Here is a 24,341-nt window from a genome sequence, read left to right on the forward strand (position 1 = left end):
GATATGAGGCCTAAAACTACTCATAGTAATCCAAATATGGTCTCACAAATGCCTTTTACAGCTTCGGAATTACATCCTTGGTTTTATAATCTAGTCTTATCCAAATTAATGTTAACATTGCATTTGCATTCCTTACTACAAATTAAACTTTAGAGAAACCTGCACTCCCAAGTCCCTTTGCATATCCGATTTCTGAATTATCTCAACATTTAAAAAAATATCCTTATTCTTTCCACCAAAGTTCATGACCATACACTTTCTACACTACATTCCAACTGCCACTTCTTTGCTTATTCTCCTAATCTGTCCAAGTCCTTCTGCAGGTTCCCTGCTTCCTCAACACCACAGTCCTTCCCCCTATCTTTGTATCAACTGCAAATTTAGCCACAATAACACTGTCATCTAGATCATTTAAATATAATGCAAAAAGTTGCAGACCCTAATTGGCTGCCACTAGTCCATGGCAGCCAATCAAAAAAGCCCCCTTTATTCACACTCTTTGTCCTCTGCCAGTTAGCCAATCTTCTAACCATGATAGTAACTTTTCTGTAATTCTGGAAATCCCTGTAAACAACATCCACTGATCTCTTTTGCCTGTTATTTCCTCAAATAATTGCAACAGATTTATTAGGCAAGATCTCCTCTTAAGGAAACGATGGCAATTTCACCCTGTTTTATCGTATGCTTCCAAGTACCATGAAATCTCATCCTTAATAATGGACTTCAACATCTTCCCATCCACTGAAGTCAGGCAAACTGGCCAATAATTTCCATTCTTCTGCCTCCCTCCCTTCTCAAAGAGTGGAATGACATTTGTTATTTTCCAGTCCTCTGGAACTATTCCAAAATCTAGTGATTCTTGAAAGGAACACTAAAACAAATGAGCTGCTTATGGAGTACAGGAAATGCAAGGACACTTAAGAAAGAAATCAAGAGGGCTAAAAGAAGGAACAAAGTTGTCCTAGCAGACAAGGTGAAGGAGAATCCTAAGAGATTCTACAGATATGTTAAGAACAAAAAGATTGCAAAGGACAAAATTGGTCTTCTGGAAGATCAGAATGGTAATCTATGTGGAGAAAAAAAGAGATGTGAGAGAAATGCTTCTCTGCAAGTGAATTTACTTGGGGAGATGAATACAGAGTTCATAGAAGTGAGGCAAAGTGTCATCAACTTCATGGACCCTGTTACAGATTACAAAGAAGGAGGTTTTTGCTACCCTGAGGCAACTCAGTGTGGATAAATCCCCAGGGCCTGACATGGTGTTCCCTCCGACCCTACAGGAGGCAAATGTAGAAATTGCCGGGGCCCTGGCGGAGATATTTAAAACATTCTCAGTGAAAAGAGAAGTACCAGATGATTGGAGGATAGTCAATGTTGTTCCGCTCTTTAAAAAACAGGCCCTAAACGTAAACCAGGAAATTATATACCAGTGAGTCTGACATCAGTAGTGGGAAAGTTATTGAAAGGTAATCTAAGGGATCAGATATAAAAGCATTTGATAGACGTGGACCTGGTTAAGGATAGTCAGCATGGCTTTGTGCGTGGTAGGCTATGTCTAACTAATCTGATACTTTTTCGAGGAAGTTACCAGGAAAGTGGATGAAGATAAGGCAGTGGAAGTTGTCTACAGGAACTTTCGTAAGGCACTTTACAAAGTCCCGCATGGGAGGCTGGTCAAGAAGGTTCAGTCGCTCAGCATTCAGGATGAGGTAGTAAATTGGATTAGACTTTGGCTTTGTGGGAGAACCCTGAGAGTGATAATTAATGGTTGCCTCTCTGACTGGAAGCCTGTGACTAGTAGTATGCCGCAGGGATTGATGCTGGGTCCTTTGTTGTTCATCATAATTTGGATGATAATGTGGTTAATGGAGCAGCAAATTTGTGGATGGCACCAAGAGTGGAGGTGGACAGTGGCTATCATGGCTTGCAGATAGTATTTAATACAGACAAGTATGAGGTTTTACACTTCGGTAGAAGGAGTAGGGTAAGTCTTACATAGTAAATGGTAGGGCACTGAGGAGTGTGGTAGAACAAAGGGTTCTGGTAATACAGGTACATAATTCGTTGAAAGTGGCATCGTACGTAGACAAGGTTGTAAAGAAAACTTCTGGCACATTGGCCTTCTTAAATCAATGTACTGAGTACAGAAGCTGGGATATTATGTTGAAGTTGTACAAGATGCTGGTGACTAAATTTGAAACATTATGTGCAGTTTCAGTCACCTATCTACAGGAAAGATGTAAATAAGGTTGAAAGACAGCAGAGAAAATTTACAAGGATGTTGCTGGGTCAGGAGGACCTGAGTTCTAAGGAAACTTTGAATCAGTTAGGACTGTATTCTTTAGAAAGTAAAAGATTGAGAGAAGATTTGATAGAGGTTATATAAAGTTATGAGGGGTATAGATAGGGGAAATGCATACAGGCTTTTTCCACTGAGCTTCCTCTGGACTCTCTCCAATGACAACAACTCCCTTGTGAAATATTGTGGCCAAAACTGTTGACAATACAGCAAATGCAGCCTGACTAGATAGAATCTTATAAAGGCTCAGCATTATCTCCTTGCTTTTATATTCTATTCCCCTTAAAATAAATGCCAACATTGCATTTGCCTTCTTTATCCACAGACTCAACCTGTAAATTAACTTTCTGGGAGTCTTGCACAAGGACTCCTAAGACCCTCTGCATAAGACCATCAGATATAGGAGCAGAAGTCGGCCATTCGGCCCATTAAGTCTGCTCTGCCATTCAATCATGGGCTGATTCAATTCTTCCAGTCGTCCCCACTCCCCTGCTTTCACCCCATACCTTTTGATGCCCTGGCTAATCAAAAACCTATCTATCTCTGTCTTAAATACACCCAATGACTTGGCCTCCACAGTCACTTGTGGCAACAAATTCCACAGATTACCACCTTCTGACTAAAGTAATTTCTCTGCATCTCAGTTCTAAAAAGATGTCTTTCAATCCTGAAGTCATGCCCTCTTGTCCTAGAATCCCCTATCAAAGGAAAATTTTTTGCCATATCTAATCTGTTCAGGCCTTTTAACATTTGGAATGTTTCTATGAGATTCCCCCCCTCATTCTCCTGAACTTGGGAATCCAGCCCAAGAGCTGCCAGACGTTCCTCATATGGTAACCCTTTTATTCCTGGAATCATTCTCCTGAATCCTCTCTGAACTCTCTCCAATGTCAGTATATCCTTTCTAAAATAAGGAGCCCAAAACTGCATGCAATACTCCAAAGTGTAGTCTCACAATTGCCTTCTACAGCCTCAACATCACATCCCTGCTCTTATATTCTATACCTCTAGAAATGAATGCCAACATTGCATTTGCCTTCTTCACAACCAACTGAACTTCGAGGTTAACCTTAAGGGTATCCTGCACAAGGACTCCCAAGTCCCTTTGCATCTCTGCATTTTGAATTCTCTCTCCATCTAAATAATAGTCTGCCCGTTTATTTCTTCCACCAAAGTGCATGACCATGCACTTCCCAACATTGTATTTCACTTGCCACTTCTTTGCCCATTCCCCTATCTAAGTCTCTCTGCAGGCGCTCTGTTTCCTCAACAGTACCCACTCCTTCACCTACCTTTGTATTATCGGCAAATATAGCCACAAATCGATTAATACCGTAGTGCAAATCATTGACATACATTGTAAAAAGCAATGGTCCCAACACCAAACCCTGTGGATCTCCTCTGGTAGCTGGCAGCCAGCCAGTATAGGATCCCTTTATTCCCACTCTCTGTTTTCTGCTGACCACCCAAAGCTCCACCCACACTAGTAACTCCTCTGTAATTCCATGGGCCCTTATCTTGCTAAGCAGCCTCATGTGCAGCACCTTGTCAAAGGCCTTCTGGAACTCCAAATACACCACTTCTTCTGCATCTCCTTTGTCTACCCTGCTTGTCATTTCCTTATAGAATTGCAGTAGGTTTGTCAGGCAGGAATTTCCTTTCAGGAAGCCATTGCTGGCTTTGGCCTATCTTGTCATTACCTCCAGGTACTCTGTAATCTCATCCCTAACAATCGATTCCAACAACTTCCCAACCACTGATGTCAGGCTAACAGTTTCCGTTCTGTTGCCTCCCACTTCTTAAATAGCGGAGTAACATTTGACTAATGCATCTGTTATCTCTTCATCAAAATCTCTCGGGTCTCTGAGATGCAGCCCACTTGGTTGAGGTGACTTCTCCACCTTAAGACCTTTTGAGTTTGCCGAGTACTTTTTCCTTTGTAATAGCAAGGGCATTCACTCCTGCTTCCTGACACTCACGGACCACTGGCACACGGCTAGTGTCTTCCACAGTGAAGAAAAATGCGAAGTACCGATTAAGTTCAGCAAACACGAGGAAATCTGCAGATGCTGGAAATTCAAACAACACACACAAAAGGGTCTTGGCCCGAAACATCAAAAGTAACAGCATCCCTATAGATGCTGCCTGGCCTGCTGTGTTCCACCAGCATTTTGTATTAAGTTCAGCTGCCATTTCTTTGTCCCCTATTACTAACTCACCAGCATCATTTTCCAGTGGTCCAATATCATCTTTCTCCCCCCCCCCCCCCCACTATTCTTTAGGTAACTGAAAAATCTTTTGGTATTTTGTTAAATATTATGGCTAGTATGCCCTCATATTTCATCCTTTCCCTTCTTAGATCTTTTTTTAGTTACTTTTTGTTGGATTTTAAAACATAAAAATCCTACAGCACAATACAGGCCCTTCGGCCCACAAAGCTGTGCCGAATATGTCCTTACCTTAGAACTACCTAGACTTACCCATAGCCCTCTACTTTTCTAAGCTCCATGTACCAATCCAGGGGTCTCTTAAAAGGCACTATCATTTCCGCCTCCACCATCGCCGCTGGTAGCCCATTCCACACACTCACCACTCTCTGCGTAAAAAAACTTACCCCTGATATCTCCTCTGTACCTACTTCCAAGCACCTTAAAACTATGCCCTTTTGTGCTAGCCACTTAAGCCCTGGGAAAAAGCCTCTGACTATCCACACAATCAATGCCTCTCATTATCTTGTACACCTTTATCAGGTCACCTCTCATCCTCCGTCGCTCCAAGGAGAAGAGGCCAAGTTCACTCAACCTATTCTCATAAGACATGCTCCCCAATCCAGGCAACATCCTTGTAAATCTCCTCTGCACCCTTTCTATGGTTTCCACGTCCTTCCTGTAGTGAGGCGACCAGAATTGAGCACAGTACTCCAAGTGGGGTCTGACCAGGATCCTATATAGCTGGAACATTAGGGTCCTAACCTCTCGGCTCTTAAAATCAATCCCATGGTTGATGAAGGCCAATGCACCACATGCCTTCTTAACCACAGAGTCAACCTGCGTAGCAGCTTTGCTTGTCCTATGGACTTGGACCCCAAGATCCCTCTGATCCTCCACACTGCCAAGAGTCTTGCTATTAATGCTATATTCTGCCATCATATTTGACTTACCAAAATGAACCACCTCACACTTATCTGGGTTGAACTCGATCTGCCACTTCTCAGCACAGTTTTGCATCCTATCAATGTCCTGCTGTAACCTCTGACAGTCCTCCTAACTATCCACAACATCCCCAACCTTTGTGTCATCAGCAAACTTACTACCCATCCCTCCACTTCCTCATCCAGGTCATTTATAAAAATGATGAAGAGAAAGGGTCCCAGAACAGATCCCCGAGGCACACCACTGGTCACCGATCTCCATGCAGAATATGATCCGTCTACAACCACTCTTTGCCTTCTGTGGGCAAGCCAGTTCTGGATCCACAAAGCAATGTCCCCTTGGATCCCATGCCTCCTTACTTTCTCAATAAATCTTGCTGAAATCCATATACATAAACTTTCCAGTCATCCAACTTCCCACTCACTTTTGCTACCTTATGTGCCCTTTCTTGTCTTTTATGTAGTCCTTAACTTCCCTTGTCAGCCATGGTTGCTCACCCCTGCCATTTGAGAAATTCTTCTCTGTTGGACAAATTTATCCTGTGCCTTGTGAACTATTACCAGAAACTTCAGCCATCTCTGCTCTGTCATCATTCCCACAGTATCCTCCTCCAATCCACCTGGGCAAGCTCCTCTCTCATGCCTCTGTAATTCCCTTTATTCCACTGCTATACTGATACATGTGACTTACGCTTCTCCCTCACAAATTGTAGTATGAATTCAATCATATTATGATCACTGCTTCCTAAGGGTTCCTTTACATTAAGCTCCCTAATAAGATCTGGGTTATTACACAACACCCAATCTAAAATGATCTTTCCCACAGTAGGCTCAAGCACAAGCTGCTCTAAAAAGCCACTTTGTGAGCATCCCACAAATTCCCTCTCTTGTGATCCAACAATAACCTGATTTTTCCAAACCCCTTGCATATTGAAGTCCCCTATTACAATTGTGTCATTACCCTTATTACATGCCTTTTCCAGCTCCTTTTGCAATTTCAGCCCCACTTTTATTTCGAGACCCATATATAATTCCCATTTATTTTTACTCTTGCAGTTTCTAAACTCCACCAACAAAGACTCAACATTCTCTGACCATATGTCACCTCTTTCTAAAGATGTAATTCCATCTCTTACCAACATACACACCACCACCTGTCCTTGATATGCCTTCCTACCTGTCCTTTCGATACAAAGTATATCCTTTGATGTTAAGCTCCCAACTATGACCTTCTTTCAGCCACAACTCAGTGATGCCCACAACGTCATACTGACCAATCTCTAACTGCGCCACGAGTTTGTCCACCTTTTTCCAAATGCTATGCCAAATGTTTCCAAATGTCCAACTTCAGTCCTGCATTCTTCACCTATTTGAATTTTGCTTCAGTAGTTCAATTTAACTCTTTCCTGTCTGTAATTGTACCCGGTAATTGGCTTGCCCTTCCTTACATTCATGTTACACCCATCATCTTTTTCTTATTAAGTGCAATCGTGAACATTAGCCAGATCAGAAATGCTGATCAAGTTAACTAGTTCCCAAACAGAACTCTGATAGGCCAGTCAGATGCTTCACCAGCTCCATAGCCAAAAAAGCCCAGCAGCGTCTCTACTTTCTGCGAAGGCTGAGAAAAGTCCATCTCCCACTCTCCATCCTCACCACATTCTATAGAGGATGTATTGAGAGCATCCCGAGTAGCTTCATCACTGCCTGGTTCAGGAATTGCAGCGTCTCAGATCGCAAGACCCTGCAGCAGATAGTGAGGTCAGCTGAGAAGATAATTGGGATCTCTCTTCCCTCTATTACAGACATTTACACCACACGCTGCACCCGCAAAGCTAACAGTATTGCGAAGGACCCCACACACGCCTCACACAAACTCTTCTCCCTCCTGCCATCTGGCAAAAGGTACCAAAGCATTCGGGCTCTCACGACAAGACTGTGCAACAGTTTCTTCCCCCAAGCCATCAGATTCCTCAATACTCAGAGTCTAGGCTGACATCTACATCATTTATTATTATATTGTAATTTGTCCTCTCCTGTGCCTATTGTCTTGTTCATTAATTATTGTACTGCTCTGTAATGTTTTGTGCACTTTATGTAGTCCTGTGCAGGTCTGTAGTCTATTGCAGTTTTTATGCTGTTTTTTGTAGTCTAGTGTAATCTTGTGCTGTCTCACAGTCTAGTGTAGTTTTGTGTTGTTTCATGTAGCACCAGGGTCCTGGAAAAACATTGTTTCGCTTTTACTGTGTACTGTACCAGCAGTTTATGGTCAAAATGACAATAAACTTGACTTGCTCAGCCATCGAACACAAAAAAATCATATGTACAATTAAGAAACATTAAAAAATAGTAGAAATACTGGAGTCTGATCATGATGAAGTCTGCTGGAGAGAGACATTTATACATATGCTGTCGTCCATACTACCATCTGTGTTTGCTTTTGGTGTTCACAGAATCACCTATCTGTCCCCCTGACTATAGAGTCCCCTAATACTGCTGCCATCCTCTTCAGTTCCCTGCCATTCTGAGCTACAGTGCCAGAGGCATGGCTGCTATTGCTTCCCCCAGGTAGGTTTCCTCCCCCCACAGTACTCACTCAAAATGGAGTACTTATTGTTGAGGGGACATCCAGTATCTGACATTCTCCCTTCCCTCTCCAGATAGTCACCCATTACCAGTCTCCTGTAGCCTTGGGGTGACTACCTCCCTGTAGCTCCTGTCTATCACTGCCTCATTTTCCCTAACAAGCCGACGGTCACCGAGCTGCAGCTCCAGTTCCCTAACTCCATCTCTAGGAGCTGCATCTCGCTGCATGGGGTGCAGATATGGCCATCAGGGACACTCGGCGTCTCCTGGAAATCCCATATCTGACACCCAAATCAAAAGACTGGCACTGTAAATCTATTCTCTCAAGATTTAAATAGGAAATAAGCAATGAACTCACCTATTTACCTTGCCTCCAAAATCTGAATTTGTGTAATGCAGTTATAATTATGTTGGATCAATAGGCCTGCCATTTGGCAGGTGGTGATAATCACAGAGCTCATGTTAAAACACTGAGACAGGAAGCCCACTTCAATTCATCAGGGGATAAATTTTAAGTACAGCAGTGGCATTTAATGGATTGATTTTAGTTAATTATCAACAGAATATGAAACACTTCTCCGGAGACTGGGCATCCACTGGTGCTTACACATTTCAAACTCAGATGCTGTTACAAGGACGTGGCAGTGGAACAAACCCAAGTGCTGAACATGGGTGCGGAGCCCGAGTCAGGAAGAGTTATGGTCGTACCAAGCGTGGAATGGGTGCCAAGGGAGTCTTTACCCAGAGTCTCGGTTTTAGTAGCAAATTCAGGAATGATGCTAGACTTAGAACTGACAGTCCCAAGAACCATGGAATGAGGTTACTCATACACAAGTCAACCAATGAACTAGCACCTCCTTGTTGTGGTCACAGGATTTTTATACTGCATTTGCTGATGGAAAGCAGGTGTTTGTACTTAGTGGAACCTGGAAATGATTGGGAACTAAACGAGGTGATTGAGGCCCAATTCCTGAGGAAGATAGCCAGGTGTCAGAAGGGACTATGACAGCAGCAGGAGGGGGCAGTGGTAACGATGAGAAAGCAAGGACAGCAGCGCAGTCAGTGCTGGCTGAGAGTCTGTCTGTGCTCCACAACACAACTTCTTTCCATACTCCAGTCAGTGACAGCAGCTAATTTTGTTCTCAACAAATCAAAAACATTATTTGTGACTATAACCATATAGTCACCAACTGAATCAGCTCAGCTGCCCTCTGCCAACATTTATATCCAACGAGCCTTCACCTTTCATATCACATTAGCACATTCTCCAATTCCGTTTTTTTTTTACCATATCCTAATCTAGCTTCCCTTAAAAGCGTTCATCAAGGCAGAGTCACAGAGTAATATAGCCTGGAAGCAGGCAATTAAATCAAATCTGTCCATGCTTACCACTAAACTAGTCACATTTGCCTGTATTTGACCCACATCTCTCTAAATCATGGGTTCCCAACTGGGACTCCATGACATAAAATAGGTTGGGAACCCCTGCTCTGAATCTTTCCTGTCCATGTTCTTATCTAAATGTCAATTGAATGCCATTAATGTACTTGCCTCATCTACTTTCTTTAACAGCTCACTATGCATATTCTCGGCCCTTCAGGTGGCCTTTAAATCTCCACCCACACCTTAAACCTGTGCCCTCTTGTTCTTGATTCCTTTTCCCTGGGAAAAAGTCTGTGTGTATTCACCCTATCTATATCCCTCATGATTCATGTTACTAGTCTCAACTAATCCTTGAGTAAAGCTCATATTTCACAGTTGGAATAAATAGACATAGGGAAGAACAGAAGCGGAGCAGAAACATGTTGGGTTTTCCTTTGTCTGGGTTGAGGGTCAAAATATCAGAACCGGGGATCAGCCATCCAGGTGCTAAGAAATCTCTTCACCAGAGGGTGGTAAATCTTAGGAATTCTTTACCCTGGAGGATTGTCGAGACTAAACAGCCAGGTACATTCGAGACAGAAATTGATGGACTTTTAGAAATTAAGGCAATCACTGGCATAGGGCTGGTGTGGTAAAGATCTGCCATGATTTTAGGAGAATGGCAGAGCAGATGCAATGAGCGGAATAGACTATTCCAGATGTCTTTCATTATGGAAAAGAATCTGAAGGTTGATAACTGTGTCCTACAACAGAGTTTGATCATGGAGGAGATCGTGAAGGCTCTGAGCACAATATTTCAAATACAAGTAAGAGGTAAACCAATAAGATTGAATTAAGTCAGTCTAACATTTGTTGTGAGAAAGCTGGTGACAGACTAAGCCAGTATCAGTGTCTGGGTGGATCTTATTGGATTTTTAAGATGCCTTAACAACATACTATCGAAGTAAAAGGAATGTAGATAAGTACACAGGGAAAAAGGAAAGCACAGATATACTGAAAGAACAAGAGGCTAACGCTGAAATCTTTAAAACCAATTGGTCAGTTTCTCTACCAGGCACTTAACGATGGAAATGTTTCTATGTCATCACATGGATGTTACAGACAAAGGGATTTATCCTGAAAGTATTGTTTATTATTTACAGCACTTGTTTTGGGATCTTTAATAGATTAAATATTCTCTCAACATTTACTTTATCAAACTCATTCATGTTTTAAAAGACTTTTATCAGAGCATCTCTCAGCATTTCCCAGTACACATCTGTTTGATTTGTTATATATAAATATCTGTAATAATTTAAGTCTTTACTTCATGCTGTCAGAGATGGAAATGACACTGAGTAATGTGCATTAGATTATTGGTGAGTGGAGCCACTTGACCTCTGTGGATGAATTCTCCTCATTTATGTTTGTAAGGAAGATAATAAGGCAATAAATGGATGGACATGATCTCACTTATTCTTTGACTAGAACATGCCTAGACAATTTTCACACTACTGAGCCAACACCAGTATTATTACTGCATTGGAACAGCTCAATTCACATGGCATTCCTATCTTTAGCATTGAATTTAGTTAATGCACTATTAGCAATTCATGGCTAATTTTATATTTGCCAGAACACCCAAATATACTTCATATTTTTTAACAACTTGCCAATCTTAAGTACAAAGATGCTTACAGCCTGGGATGGCTGCAGACTTCTGGAATTGGCTGCGGCAGATAGCTGGTTGTCCAAAGGCTCACAGATCAGATGGACTCCTTGAAACCTGCTCCATGCAAATACTGAAGAGAAACAGATTCCGAAAGTCCAATTTCAAATGCAAATACTTCAGTTTCTATAGACAAATTCTGCCAAAGCATTCCAATATTATCATTAAAGATTAAGAAATTACAAAAGGACAATATAAATATCTTTCCTGGTGTGTTAATAAATAAAACTGCTGTCAAACTAATGGTATAAATGAACTGGTTATGTCTGTGAAGTGAAGTTTATGTTCACATAAACCAGTCACAGAAGTGCACATGCTTTCCTCCTTTTCCTATCAGCACTAAGTAAAGCAGGAACAATGGGGACAGTACTGAGTCTCAGATAGTACATAGGAGCTTGTGTGGAACAATCACACAGTCTCACATCCTAACAGCTACCTCCTGTTGGATTTGTGGAAGGGACAAGGTTCCTACATTGGCCTCATCAGCCACATCAGAACCCAGAGAAAGGGAAACTAAGCTGCTCATCCTCAGCCTCCAAGGATTGCCTCAGGAGACCTGCTTATTGAAGAAAATTGACTCTTTCTATTACTACAACCACTGAACTGTTTGTTTTTCAAAGAACACATTAAAAAAAATAAAGAATGTAACAGCTCTTAAACAGAAATATAAATTACACAACATTTAAGCTAATTTACCTGATGAGGTGGTATCTTCTGCAGCTCTAGGTTAGCATGAGAAAATAAAGAAGTGGACTATTGTGGGTATGAATGGATGGGTATAATCACAAAGCAAAAGCTGGTCAGGCCCTAGATATACAAGCATTAGTTTGTGTCTTTGCTCCCCAAACTGTTGACAATCTGAGCATCTGCTTTTAACAGGAGTAGTGTGCCCTTGGCTTCTATGCTGTTATTACCATGTTCTCCCAATGGATGGTTACATTTACATTTCCAGTCTCACTGGGTAGGTACTTCCGAACACAGGAGCACAAAGAATATACCACAGACTCAGAACACATACACAACTGGTTACCTACTAAGATTTTAAAATACACTTCGATTAGTTACAATAATGATTTTTTTAAAAGCCCAAACGGACAGAGTACGTACTGGGTAATGAGTCAGCACCATCTTGTTCAGGAGGGTTGAAACTGCATAATAGGAACCCGTGTTAATTCCTGTTAATTAAAAAAATTAGTTAAAGACATTCTCTACACCCATAATTCAGTTAGCTCTACCATACCTTGGTCAGAAGTCATGCTAACGGAGGAGCTCATGCTCAAAATTCATTTAAATACTAGGGCACACAATGTGTAATTAAATAAATTGAACAAACTGTGTATTTGGGTAATAAAGACAGAAGCTAGGAATAATCAAGGTGCAGAAAAGATTCATAAGGATATGGTCAAGACTGGCGGGCTTGAGTTTTATGAGAAAACACTGGAGAGGTGGAAATTGTTTCTCACTGGAGTGAATGAGGCTGCACAGTGTCCTTACAGTGGTTTAGAAAACCATAAGGTACTGCGGAGTCTAAAACAAGAGGGCATAGGCTTAGACCATGTGACACAGGAGAAGAATTAGGCCACTCAGCACTCAAGAACTGCAGCTCTGCACGATGGTGCATTCCTGTTCTTGGAGCTCACCAATTAGCTGCATTTCGGTATGACAAGGTTTGGCCTGAAGTTGGGCGACTTCGAGGCCTGTGTGACCATGTGGACGCAAATTCTCACCAGTGTTGCATACTGAAGCATTGCAGGAGCCGGAACATTGAAGACAGCAAGAGTGGCTGTTGGAGGGCTCAGCACTAGGTATTCGATTTACTGATTCCGGACTTGATATAAAAAGCAATGCTTCAGACTGACTGCAACATTGAAATACCATCTTCTTGTCTCCCCTTTTGTTGTGGAAGGAGCAATATCTGTCTCTCCTTTGTTTGTGAGAAAAAGAGAGAGCCTGTAGGATGCTGAAATTTTGGAGCGAACAGTTAGTTTTTGGGGGTTTTGCTGTTGCTTGTATGGTGAGTGGTGGGAATGGAATACTGATACTTTATGCTAGAATAATTTGGGGATGGGCTAGGGTTGATATTGCTTGTGCTTTGGAGGAGGGCAGGGGGCTTTGGGGTACTTTCGACTTTTTTCTGTTATTTATTCTTGGGGGATTTTCTTCTGTTTTGAGGATGTCCAAGGAGAGTAAGAATTTCAGGTTGTATAATACATCCTCTGATATTAAATGGAACTACTGAACTCATATAGTACATAACCCTTTTATTGCCGGAATCATTCCATGAACTTCCTCTGGGCCTTCTCCAATGCCAGTACTTCTTTTCTTAGCTAAGGGGCCATAAATTGCTCCCAAGTGCAGTCGGACCAATGACTTAAAAGGCCTTAGCATTATAAGGAGTAGAATTAGGCCAATTGGCCCATCGAGTATGATCCCAACTCAGCAATAGTTGGATGTATAGAGTGAGGGCATGAGAATGAATACAGGGTCAAATGGTAAACACAAGGAAATCTGCAGATGCTGGATATTCAAACAACACACACAAAATGCTGGTGGAACAGAGCAGGCCAGGCAGCACATATAGGGAGAAGCACTGTCGACGTTTCGGGCCAAGACCCTTCATCAGGACTAACTGAAAGGAAAGATACTAAGAGATCTGAAAGTAGGAGGGGGAGGAGGAAATGCGAAATGATAGGAGGAGACCGGAGGGGGTGAGCTCAACATCAGTAAGATAAAGAAGATGGTGATGGACTTTAGGAAGACTAAATTTACACTGCTCCCTGTTACCATTCATGCTGAAGTTGTGGTTGTGGTGAGAACCTATGAGTACCTGGATGACAGACTTGAGTGGAGGGCCAGAGTCACCTATACTTCCCGAGGAGACCGAGGAGAGTGAGGTTCTCTAGAGAATGCAGGCCTCTCCTTCTCATGTTCTACCAGTCTGTTGTCACCAGTATAATTTTCTATGTGGTGGAGTGCTGGGGCAATGACATCAACACAGGTGATGCCAGCATGTTCAATAAACTGATTAAAGAGGCTGGGTCTGTTAAGAATAAGAGACAAATGGTATATGTTGGAGGCTGTGGTAGAACAAAGGACCCTATGGGACGATTCTGGATGATGTTTCTCACTCTCTGCATGCCACCTTGGCTGAACAGAAGAGCACTTTCAGACAACTGCGCCAATAATGAATGAATCTATATCCGGGTAGTGACGATCCCTCCTGCTAGACTGTTTAAGATAACTTATTTTTCTCACTTCACTTCTAATATTGTATATCTGTGAACTTGTAATGCTACTGTGACACTGTAATTTTCTTTGGGATCAATAAAATATCTATGTATTCATCCATTTTTCCTTTTAGCCCCAGTATCCTGCCTTTCCCCCAAATCCCTTCATGCTCTGACTATCCAAGAATCTATCAACCTCTGCCTTAAATATACATAAAGACTTGGCCACCACAGCTGCCTGCAGTAAAGAATTCCACAGATTCACCATTCTCTGGCTAATGAAATTCCTCCACATCTCCGTTTCAAACGGACACCCCCCTAACTTGAGGCTCTGTCCTCTGGTCTTAAGACTCTCCCACCATAGGAAACATCCTCTCCACTCATTCAAGGCCTTTCACCATTCAATGATGTCACCCCTTCAGTCTTCTGAATTCTAGTGAATACATGCCCAGAGCTTTTCATATGACAAGCTGTTCAATCCTGGGAAAATTTTTGTGAACTTCCTTTGAACTTCTCTAGTTTCAGAACATCGTTTCTAAGATAAGGGGCCAAAACAGCTCATAATACTCCAAGTGAGGCCTCACCTGTACTTTATAAAGTCTCAACATAATATCCTTGCATTTATATTCTAGTCCTCTTGAAATGAATGCTAACATCACATTTGCCTTCCTCCCACAGACTCATCCTGCACAAAAAATCCCGAGTCCTTTTGTGCCTGAGATTTTTGTATTTTCTCTCCATTCAGAAAATAGTCAGCCCATTGAGTCTGCTCCACTATTTCACTGTCTTGGCCTCCACAGTTGTCTGTAGCACAGCATTCCACAGATTCACTTCTCTCTGGCTAAAAAAATTCCCCCTTACCTCTTGTTCTGAAGGATTGCCCCTCAATTCTGAGGCTGTGCTCTCTATTTCTGGGCACCCATCCCCACCGCAGAAAACATCCTCTCCACATCCACCCTATCTAGTCCTTTCAACATTCAGTAGGCTTCAATGAGATCTCCGTGCAGTCTTCTAAATTCCAGTGAGTACAGGCCCAAAGCTGCCAAATACTCCTCATATATTAACTCCTTCATTCCCGGAATCATCTTTGTGAACCTCCTCTGGACTCTCTAAGACAACACATCTTTTCTGAGATATGGGGCCCAAAACTGTTGACAATACTCCAATTGCAGCCTGATTAGTGTCTTATAAAGCTTCAGCATCATTTCCTTATTTATATATTCTAATTCCCTTGAAATAAATGCCAACATTGCATTTGCCTTTTTTTAACCACAGATTCTACCTGTAAATTAATCTTATGAAGAGTCTTGCACAAGGACTCTTAAGTCCCTCTGTATCTCTGATGTTTGAACCATTTAGATAATAGTCCGCACAATTGTTCCTTTTACCAAAATGCATCATCAGTATTATTCCCAATACTGTATTCTAACTGCCATATTTTTGCCCATTCTTCCAATTTGTCTAAGCCCTTCTGTAATCACATTGTTTCCTCAGCATTATCCCTCCACTTATCTTTGTATCAGCTGCAAACTTTGCCACAAACCCACCAATTTCATTATCTAAATCACTGACAAACAATGTGAAAAGTAGTGATCCCAATACTGACCCCTGAGGAACATTACTAGTCACCAGCAGCCAATGAGAAAAGGTTGTCTCTGCCTCCTGCCTGTCAGCCATTCCTCTATCCATGCCTGAATCTTCCCTGTAATACCATGGGCTTGTAACTTGTTAAGCAGTCTCATGTGTGGCAGTTTATCAAAGGCCTTCTGAAAATCCAAGTACACAACATGAAGTAATTCTCCTTTGTCTATCCTGCTTGTTATTTCTTCAAAAAATTCAATCAGATTTGTCAGACAAGATTTCCCTTAAGGAGACCATGCTGATTTTGGCCTACTTGATCACGTCTCTAAATACCACTAATCTCATCATTAATAAAGGAATCCAACATCTTCCCAAACATTGAAGTTAGTTTAACTGGTCAATAATTCCCACTCTTCTGCTTCCCTCCCTTTTTAAAAAGTGGAGCGATATTTGTGGTTTTCCAAAATCTGGAACCATTCTTAAATTTAGTGATAGTTGAAAGATCATTACTAATGCATTCAGTATCTTCAGACATTAGTGGCATACCAATCGATTTGCAGAGAGCAAGCGAGCTTCACACAGGTCAGGGCGTAGAGTTTAAAAAGGAGCGTTTTGCAGGGTTCGGTACATTAGCGGTGGACTAATCGATTCTCAATTCATTAGCAGCAGCAAATAAAAGTAAAACAGGGTCAAAGCAGAATGTCAGTTGTGTGGATGGACCAGTGAAGGATTGGGAATTTGAAGCTTTGGCTCAAGAGGCTTCAGCGATGAGGCACAGGTAAGTAGCAGAAAAGACTTTTGTAGTGGTTGAATAAAAAGTCGTTAAATTACAGCTAATTCAATAACGTAAGAATGATGCAGGATCAGGGAATGTGCTGTAGCTGCATGATGTGGGAGCCGGTGGATCCCATTGTAGTTCCTGGTAACCATATCTGCAGCAAGTAACGGCTGCTCAAGGAACTCGGGCTCAAAGTTGATGACCTGGAATCTGAACTTCAAACACTGCGGCACATCGGGGGTGGGGGGGGGAAGAGTTACCTGGATTCTCTGTTTCAGGAGGTAGTCACACCCATTAGATTAGCTGCCTCAAATTTGGTCTGTGGTCAGGGACAAGAAGGTGTGACTGTGAGTGAGGTGGGCAGTGGGATCCAAGAGCCAGTGCTGGAGGCACCTCAGCCCTTGAGCTTGTCCAACAGGTCTGAGATTCTTGCTCCCTGTGTGGATGAGAGCGGGATCTGTAGGATGGATGAGCAACCCAACTATGGCACCATAGTTCTGGGAGCCATTCGGGGGGGGGGGGGGGGGTAGAAGAGTAATGCAGTGGTAATCGGGGATGGTATAGTCAGGGGAATAGACAGAGTTCTCTGTCATGATGATAGAACATCCTGAGGTCTATGTTGCCTGCCTCGTGCTCAGGTTTGAGACATCTTATCTGACCTAGAGGGGAATTTGCAATGGGAGGGGAAAGATCCAGTTGTCATGGTCCTTGTGGGTACCAATGACAATAGGTAGAATGAGTGTATCCAGAGATACCGGCCACGTGACAGACGCACTGCCACCTGGCTGGTCGGAGGACATACCACATGCCAATCAACATTTGGTCCCTTCCAACTAATCAATGCACACCTAAATTATTGGTCACCTTAATTGGATTATCGCGCCCAGCCCCATGCTATAAAAGGTGAGACATGTGCCTGGCTCAGTCTCTCTTACAGACCACCTCATTGAAAGTAAGTGCATTGATTTATGGTTGGGAAGGTCTATCTATCGTTTGTCCTGGTAAGGGAGCTGCAGCTATCCAAGGTCAAGGGGAATAGCCGTCGTAGTGCTTTTCCCTTGTTCTTTGTATGTGTAACTGTACCCTGTCCCCACACCGCTTTCTGTGTATTGTAGTTGCTTGTGTTGACCCGACTTCCACTTGTAAATAAATTCCTTATTATTAAAACTGTGTGTCCAAGCCTCTACTGTTGAGACTCAAAGAACCAGTTATTTTCCATCACAACAATGAGGAAAGAGGTTCAGCTGAGGGAATTTGAGCAGCTAGGGATTAAAATAAAAAGCAGAATCAAGAAGGTAGTAAACCAGAGATTACTACCTCAGCCACGTGCAAATTGGATTAGAAAGTTAAATGTGTAGCTCCAGGATTGGTGTAGGAGAAGTGGGTTTGCATTGATGGGAAACTGGCACCAGTATTGGGGAAGGAGGGAGCTGTACCAATAGGACAGGCTGCACCTGAACTGTGATGGGACATGGATCCTAGCGAATTGCATAACTAGGGCTGTGGATGGGGTTTTAAACTAAATAGTAGGAGGGTGGATTCAACAGATTGGAGAAGTATGAAAAAAGTAAAAGAGAAAAGTGTGCATAAAGATAAAGAAAAAGCAAAAGACAAAAAAGAGAAAAGTAAGATGGAGTAATGAAAAGTCAAGTGCAAAAGAGAAAAAAGATTACAAGATTTTAAAAGCACAACGAGTGTAAGGGCACTTTATCAGAATGCCTGTAGTGTTTGAAATAAGGTCAGTGAACTTGTTGTGCAAATCAATACATTAGTGATCTTGCAGATTGAGATTCTCTTGGAAAGAGTGATCACAGTATGATTGAGTTTCTCACACAATGGAGGGTGCAATAGTTCGATCTAAAACCAGTGTATTATGCTTAAACAATGGATACTACAATGGGATGAGGGAGGATTTGGCTTGTGTAGACTGGGAACACATGGTTACATGGTGGGACAGTTGTAAACAGTGGAAGTCTTTCAAAGACGTATTTCACAGTGTTCAACAAAACTATATTCCAGTTAAAAGCAAGAACAGAAAGGGTGGGGAAAGCCAGCCTTGGATAACTAAGGAAATAAAAGAAAGCATCGAACTAAAAGCTAGAGCGTTGAAAGTCACCAAGAGTAATGGGAAACTGGAAGACTGAAAACCACAAAGCAAGCAATAAAGAAAGGGAAGATAGATTATAAAAATAAACTAGCACAAAACATAAAATAGATAGTAAAAGTTTTTATAATTATATAAAGTGGAAAAGGGTGCTAAAGTGAACATAGGTCCCTTGGAGGACAAGGAAGAGGGATTGAAATTAGACAATCAGGAAATGGCAGAGGCTTTGAATGACTATTTTGTGTCAGTCTTCACAGTGGAGGATATGTCTGACTTGTCTAACATGCCAAAGAGAGATGTTATGGATATAACCATATAACAATTACAGCACGGAAACAGGCCATCTCGGCCCTTCTAGTCTGTGCCGAACACTTACTCTCACCTAGTCCCACTGACCTGCACTCAGCCCATAACCCTCCATTCTTTTCCTGTCCATATACCTATCCAATTTTGCTTTAAATGACAATACCGAACCTGCCTCTACCACTTCTACTGGAAGCTCATTCCACACAGCTACCACTGTCTGAGTAAAGAAATTCCCCCTCATATTACCCTTAAACTTTTGCCCCATAACTCTCAACTCATGTCCTCGTTTGAATCTCCCCTACTCTCAATGGAAAAAGCCTATCCACGTCAACTCTATCTACCCCCTCATAATTTTAAATACCTCCATCAAGTCCCCCCTCAACCTTCTATGCTCCAAAGAATAAAGACCTAACTTGTTCAATCTTTCCCTGTAACTTAGGTGCTGAAACCCAGCTAACATTCTAGTAAATCTTCTCTGTACTCTCTCTATTTTGTTGACAACTTTCCTATAATTCGGTGACCAGAACTGTATACAATACTCCAAATTCGGCCTTACCAATGCCTTGTACAATTTTAACATTACATCCCAACTCCTATACTCAATGCTCTGATTTATAAAGTCCAACATACCAAAAGCTTTCTTCACCACCCTATCCACATGAGATTCCACCTTCAGGGAACTATGCACCCATTACTTCTAGATCACTCTGTTCTACTACATTCTTCAATGCCCTACCATTTACCATGTATATCCATGGATGTGATGGGAGGTGAGGACCTTGATACAATAGCTATCACTAAAGCGGTAATGCTTAGCAAACTTGTGGGCCCGAAGGTAGATAAGTCCCCTGGACCTGATGGAATGCATCCCAGGGTACAGAAAGAAATGCCAGAGGCTATAGCAGAGACTTTGGTGATAATTTACCAAAATTCTCTGGATTGGAAGATGGTGAATGTCATGCCATTGTTCAAAAAAGGATGTAGGCAAAAGATAGGTAACTATAGGCCAGTTAGTTTAACGTCTATAATTGTAACGTCTGTACATTTTTTAAAAAGCGAGGTAGTGTCCAAAGATTCAAAGTCCATTTAGGAATTGGATGGCAGAGGGGATGAAGCTGTCCCTGAATCGCTGAGTGTGTACCTTCAGGCTTCTGTACCTCCTACCTGATTGTAACAGTGAGAATAGCTTGCGGAGATCTGGTATGTCATCCAAGACCCTGACAAATTTCTACAGATATACGGTGGAGTTAAGGGTCCAGATTTACCAGAACAGCAGATTTCCTTCCATGAAGGCAGTCTGATAACCCTATGGTATTGGAATTGGTTTATTATCATCACATGTACCACGAAAAAGTCAAAAGTTTGTCTTGCATAGTGTTCATACAGAGCAATTCATTATTCAGTGCATTGAGGTATAATAAGGTAAAACAGTAACAGAAGTCGGAATTAAGTGCAATAGCGACAGAGAAAATGCAGTGCAGACAGACATTAAAGTGCAACTTCGTAGCAAAGTAGAATGTGAGGTCAAGGTGCATCTTTTTGCAGAAGGGAGGAAACTGTTCAATTGTCCTATTACCCGAATTTAAGTTCCACAGCTGCCTTCGTGCAATTTGAACCCGTGCCTTGGACACTGTGGTAATTATTTGCTACAGGCTTTATTACAGCTGATGATTGTGAAGAATCGGAAGAGCAGTGCAGGCAAAGGTTATTGAGCTGCATTAAATGACTTCTGAAAACCTGTGGCAAACATGTGGTTGCAACAATCACTACTTTTAACAGCAAGACTGGCAACTTGTTTGCGATCTGGTTAGTGAAGTGGATGAAGTGATTGACCAATTGATACATGGGATAAATATGTCCAAGAATCAATTAGAAAACAAAAGGTAGGAAATTAAAACATTGGGAAGACAGGTTTTAGTCATTGCAGAAGGTACATGAGATAGCAATATTGAAACCACTTTGTGCTGCATAGGATGATGTAACTTGCTTACATGGGAAAGCCTTGCAGTCAGATGGCTTCTTCCATCAGTCAGCTGTAAGCAGATCACTGGCCAGGTGTAAATTTGATATGAGAGACCCAGCTGCTTGACCAGTTTAAACTGGTTTGTGTCAGAAACATATTTATAGGGAGATTTCTGGAAGAGCACCATGGAGTGCACTGGCAATGTAGTGATTCAAGAACAGGAGCTTGGTGAGAGTACACCATGTGCAACAAAACACAAGAGTTAAATATCTGTCAGGAATCACAAGAACAGAATTTCCTGCACATCCCTAACTGTCCTTTGAAAGAAGTGACTTGCCAGGCCATTTTAGAGGGCATTTCTGTGAGTCTGGGGTCACACATATGGCAGATGAGGTAAGGACATCCAGTACTTACATTTTTTTAAAAATTCGAAACAAGGAGGCTGCCAGTGGAACGGCTAAGGATTTCTGGAGCAAAAACACTTTACTACTCGGGGTAACGAGGCAAGACTGCGCAGGCGCGTGACATCAGCCAGTAGAGCAGGAAAAGTTTAAAAAGAAGACCGCCATATCCAGCAGGCAGCGGAGTGAGATGCAGCAGAGTGATAGGGCTTTGGCTCAATGGGCTTAGGCAGTCACGGGACGAGGCGAGGTAGGTTTACCTGTGTTAATTGCGAAAAGGAAGTATATGTGTGAGACCGGTGCTCTGTGCTCAGTGTCAGATGTGGGAACTCCTGGAATCTCCCAGCCTCCCAGACGGCCATATCTGCACCAGGTGTGTCGAGCTACAGCTCCTAAGGGACCAAGTTAGAGAACTGGAGATGCAGCTCGATGACCTTCGCCTGGTCAGGGAGAGCGAGCAGGCGATAGCGAGGAGCTATAGGCAGGTGGTCACACCAGGGCCATGGGAGACAGACAAGTGGGTAACAGTCAGGAGAGGGAAGGGGAAGAGTCAGATACTAGACAGTACACCTGTGGCTGTCCCCCTGAACAATAAGTACATCTTTTTGAGTACTGTTGAGGGGAACAGCCTACCTGGGGGAAACAACAGTGGCTATGCCTCTGGCACAGAGTCTGGCCCTGTGGCTCAGAAGGGTAGGGAAGGGACGAGGAAGGCAGTAGTGATAGGGGACTCTATAGTTAGGGGGTCAGACAGGCGATTCTGTGGATGCAGGAAAGAAACTCAGATGGTAGTTTGCCTCCCAGGTGACAAGGTCCGGGAAGTTTCAGATTGCGTCCAAGATACCCTGCAGTGTGGGGGAGAACAGCCAGAGATAATGGTACATATTGGTACCAATGACATAGGGAGGAAAAGGGAAGAGGTCCTGAAAAAAGACTACAGGGAGTTAGGAAGGAAGTTGAGAAGCAGGAATGCAGAGGTAGTAATCTCAGGATTACTGCCTGTGCCACGCGACAGTGAGAATAGGAATAGGATGAGGTGGAGGATAAATGCATGGCTGAGGGATTGGAGCAGGGGGCAGGGATTCAGATTTCTGGATCACTGGGAGGTCTTCTGGGGAAGGTCTGACCTGTACAAAAAGGATAGGTTGCACTTGATTCCCAGGGGGACCAATATCCTGGTGGAGGGTTTGCTAAGGCTACTGAGGAGAGTTTAAACTAGAATTGTTGGGTGGGGGGGGGGGGGGTAGGAACTGAACTGACAAGACTGGGGAAGAGGCGGTTGGCTCACAAATAGAGAAAGCTTGGAGACAGTGTGTGAGGGAGGTGATAAGAGAAGGGATGCGCTCAGACTGGCAGTTTGAGATGTGTTTATTTTAACGCAAGGAGTATTGTGAACAAAGCAGATGAGCTTAGAGCGTGGATCAGTACTTGGAGATATGATGTGGTGGCCATTACAGAGACTTGGATAGCTCAGGGACAGGTATGGTTACTTCAAGTGCCTGGTTTTAGATATTTCAGAAAGGACAGGGAGGGAGGCAAAAGTGGTGGGGACATGGCACTGTTGATCAGAGATAGTGTGACGGCTGCAGAAAAGGTGGATGCTATGGAGGGATTGTCTACGGAGTCTCTGTGGGTGGAGGTTAGGAACAGGAAGGGGTCAATAACTCTGCTGGGAGTTTTTTTTATAGGCCGCCCAATAGTAACAGGGATATCGAGAAGCAGATAGGGAAACAGATCCTGGAAAGGTGTAATAATAACAGAGTTGCTGTGGTGGGAGATTTTAATTTCCCAAGTATCAACTGGCATCTCCCTAGAGCAAGGGGTTCAGATGGTGTGGAGTTTGTTAGGTGTGTTCAGGAAGGTTTCTTGACACAATATGTAGCTAAGCCTATAAGAGGAGAAGACTGTACTTGATTTGGTATTGGGAAATGAACCTGGTCAGGTGTCAGATATCTCAGAAGGACAGCATTTTGGAGATAGTGATCATAATTCTATCTCCTTTACAATAGCATTGGAGAGAGATAGGAACAGACAAGTTAGAAAAGCAGCTGCGCAGGTTGACTCTGTGGTTAAGATGGCATACGGTGTATTTAAAAGAAGAAGAAAGCCCTTAACTCCATGTGGAGTCATCGGGTTAGCAGGCTCTCTTGTTTTTTTTACGAGGCCGATTTGCTAGCTTGACGCTCAAACCAGTATGGATGGAAAGCGTGCAAGGGAGCTGGCTGGATTCAAACTTGGGAGCCTTCGCTCCTAAGTCCAGCACTGATGCCACTACGCCACCAGCCCCTGAACATTTGCCATATTTCTTCTGTATGTTTCCCTGAGAATATCTGTTTCCAATTTATGCTTCCATTTCTAATGCCTCCACAATCTCTTCAACTACCTCTCAGAACCGTGGTGTATAGTCCAAGTGACTTACCTACCTTCAGACCTTGCATTTTCCCAAGGACCTTCTCCTTTAGTATAGAAACAGTGCTCACTTCTGCTCTCCTGCATCTCAAATTTCTGGTGTACAGCTAGTGTCTTCCATAGTGAAGACTGATGCAGAATACCTAAATTCCTTCAACATATGAAGCTATTGTTAGGAAGTTTCCTATCTACGGTTAGATGAATGAAGTAAAAAGCAGTAACTACTGAGAGATTATCTTCAGATAGATTCAGAATTACAGATTTTCATCCTAAAGTGTATGGATGTGAAGACCTACAGGGGGAGGTGTTTTTACAGCACCAGTAATAGAGGTTCAATTCCAGTCACTGTCTGTAAGAAGTATGCATCTAGTTGCAGGGGAAGGTACAGAGGCCCAGGTTCCGGAGATTTTTGATCAGAACTGTAGGAACGATTGTGTTAAACACT

At 42.6% G+C, this 24,341-nt stretch overlaps 1 protein-coding gene across 4 annotated transcripts in view; it reads right to left on the reverse strand.

Moving 5' to 3' along the window:
- flvcr2a (FLVCR choline and putative heme transporter 2a) overlaps positions 1-24,341 on the reverse strand; it is a 230,772-nt gene that overhangs the window by 137,968 nt on the left and 68,463 nt on the right. For all 4 annotated transcript variants that reach the window (XM_073039134.1, XM_073039132.1, XM_073039131.1 and 1 more), the window contains exon 4: positions 12,235-12,302. In XM_073039134.1, the coding sequence (XP_072895235.1) occupies positions 12,235-12,302 (68 nt within the window). The remainder of the gene's footprint in view (positions 1-12,234; positions 12,303-24,341) is intronic.

The sequence above is a fragment of the Hemitrygon akajei genome, chromosome 3, assembly GCF_048418815.1.
Source record: "Hemitrygon akajei chromosome 3, sHemAka1.3, whole genome shotgun sequence".
Lineage (NCBI taxonomy): Eukaryota > Metazoa > Chordata > Chondrichthyes > Myliobatiformes > Dasyatidae > Hemitrygon > Hemitrygon akajei.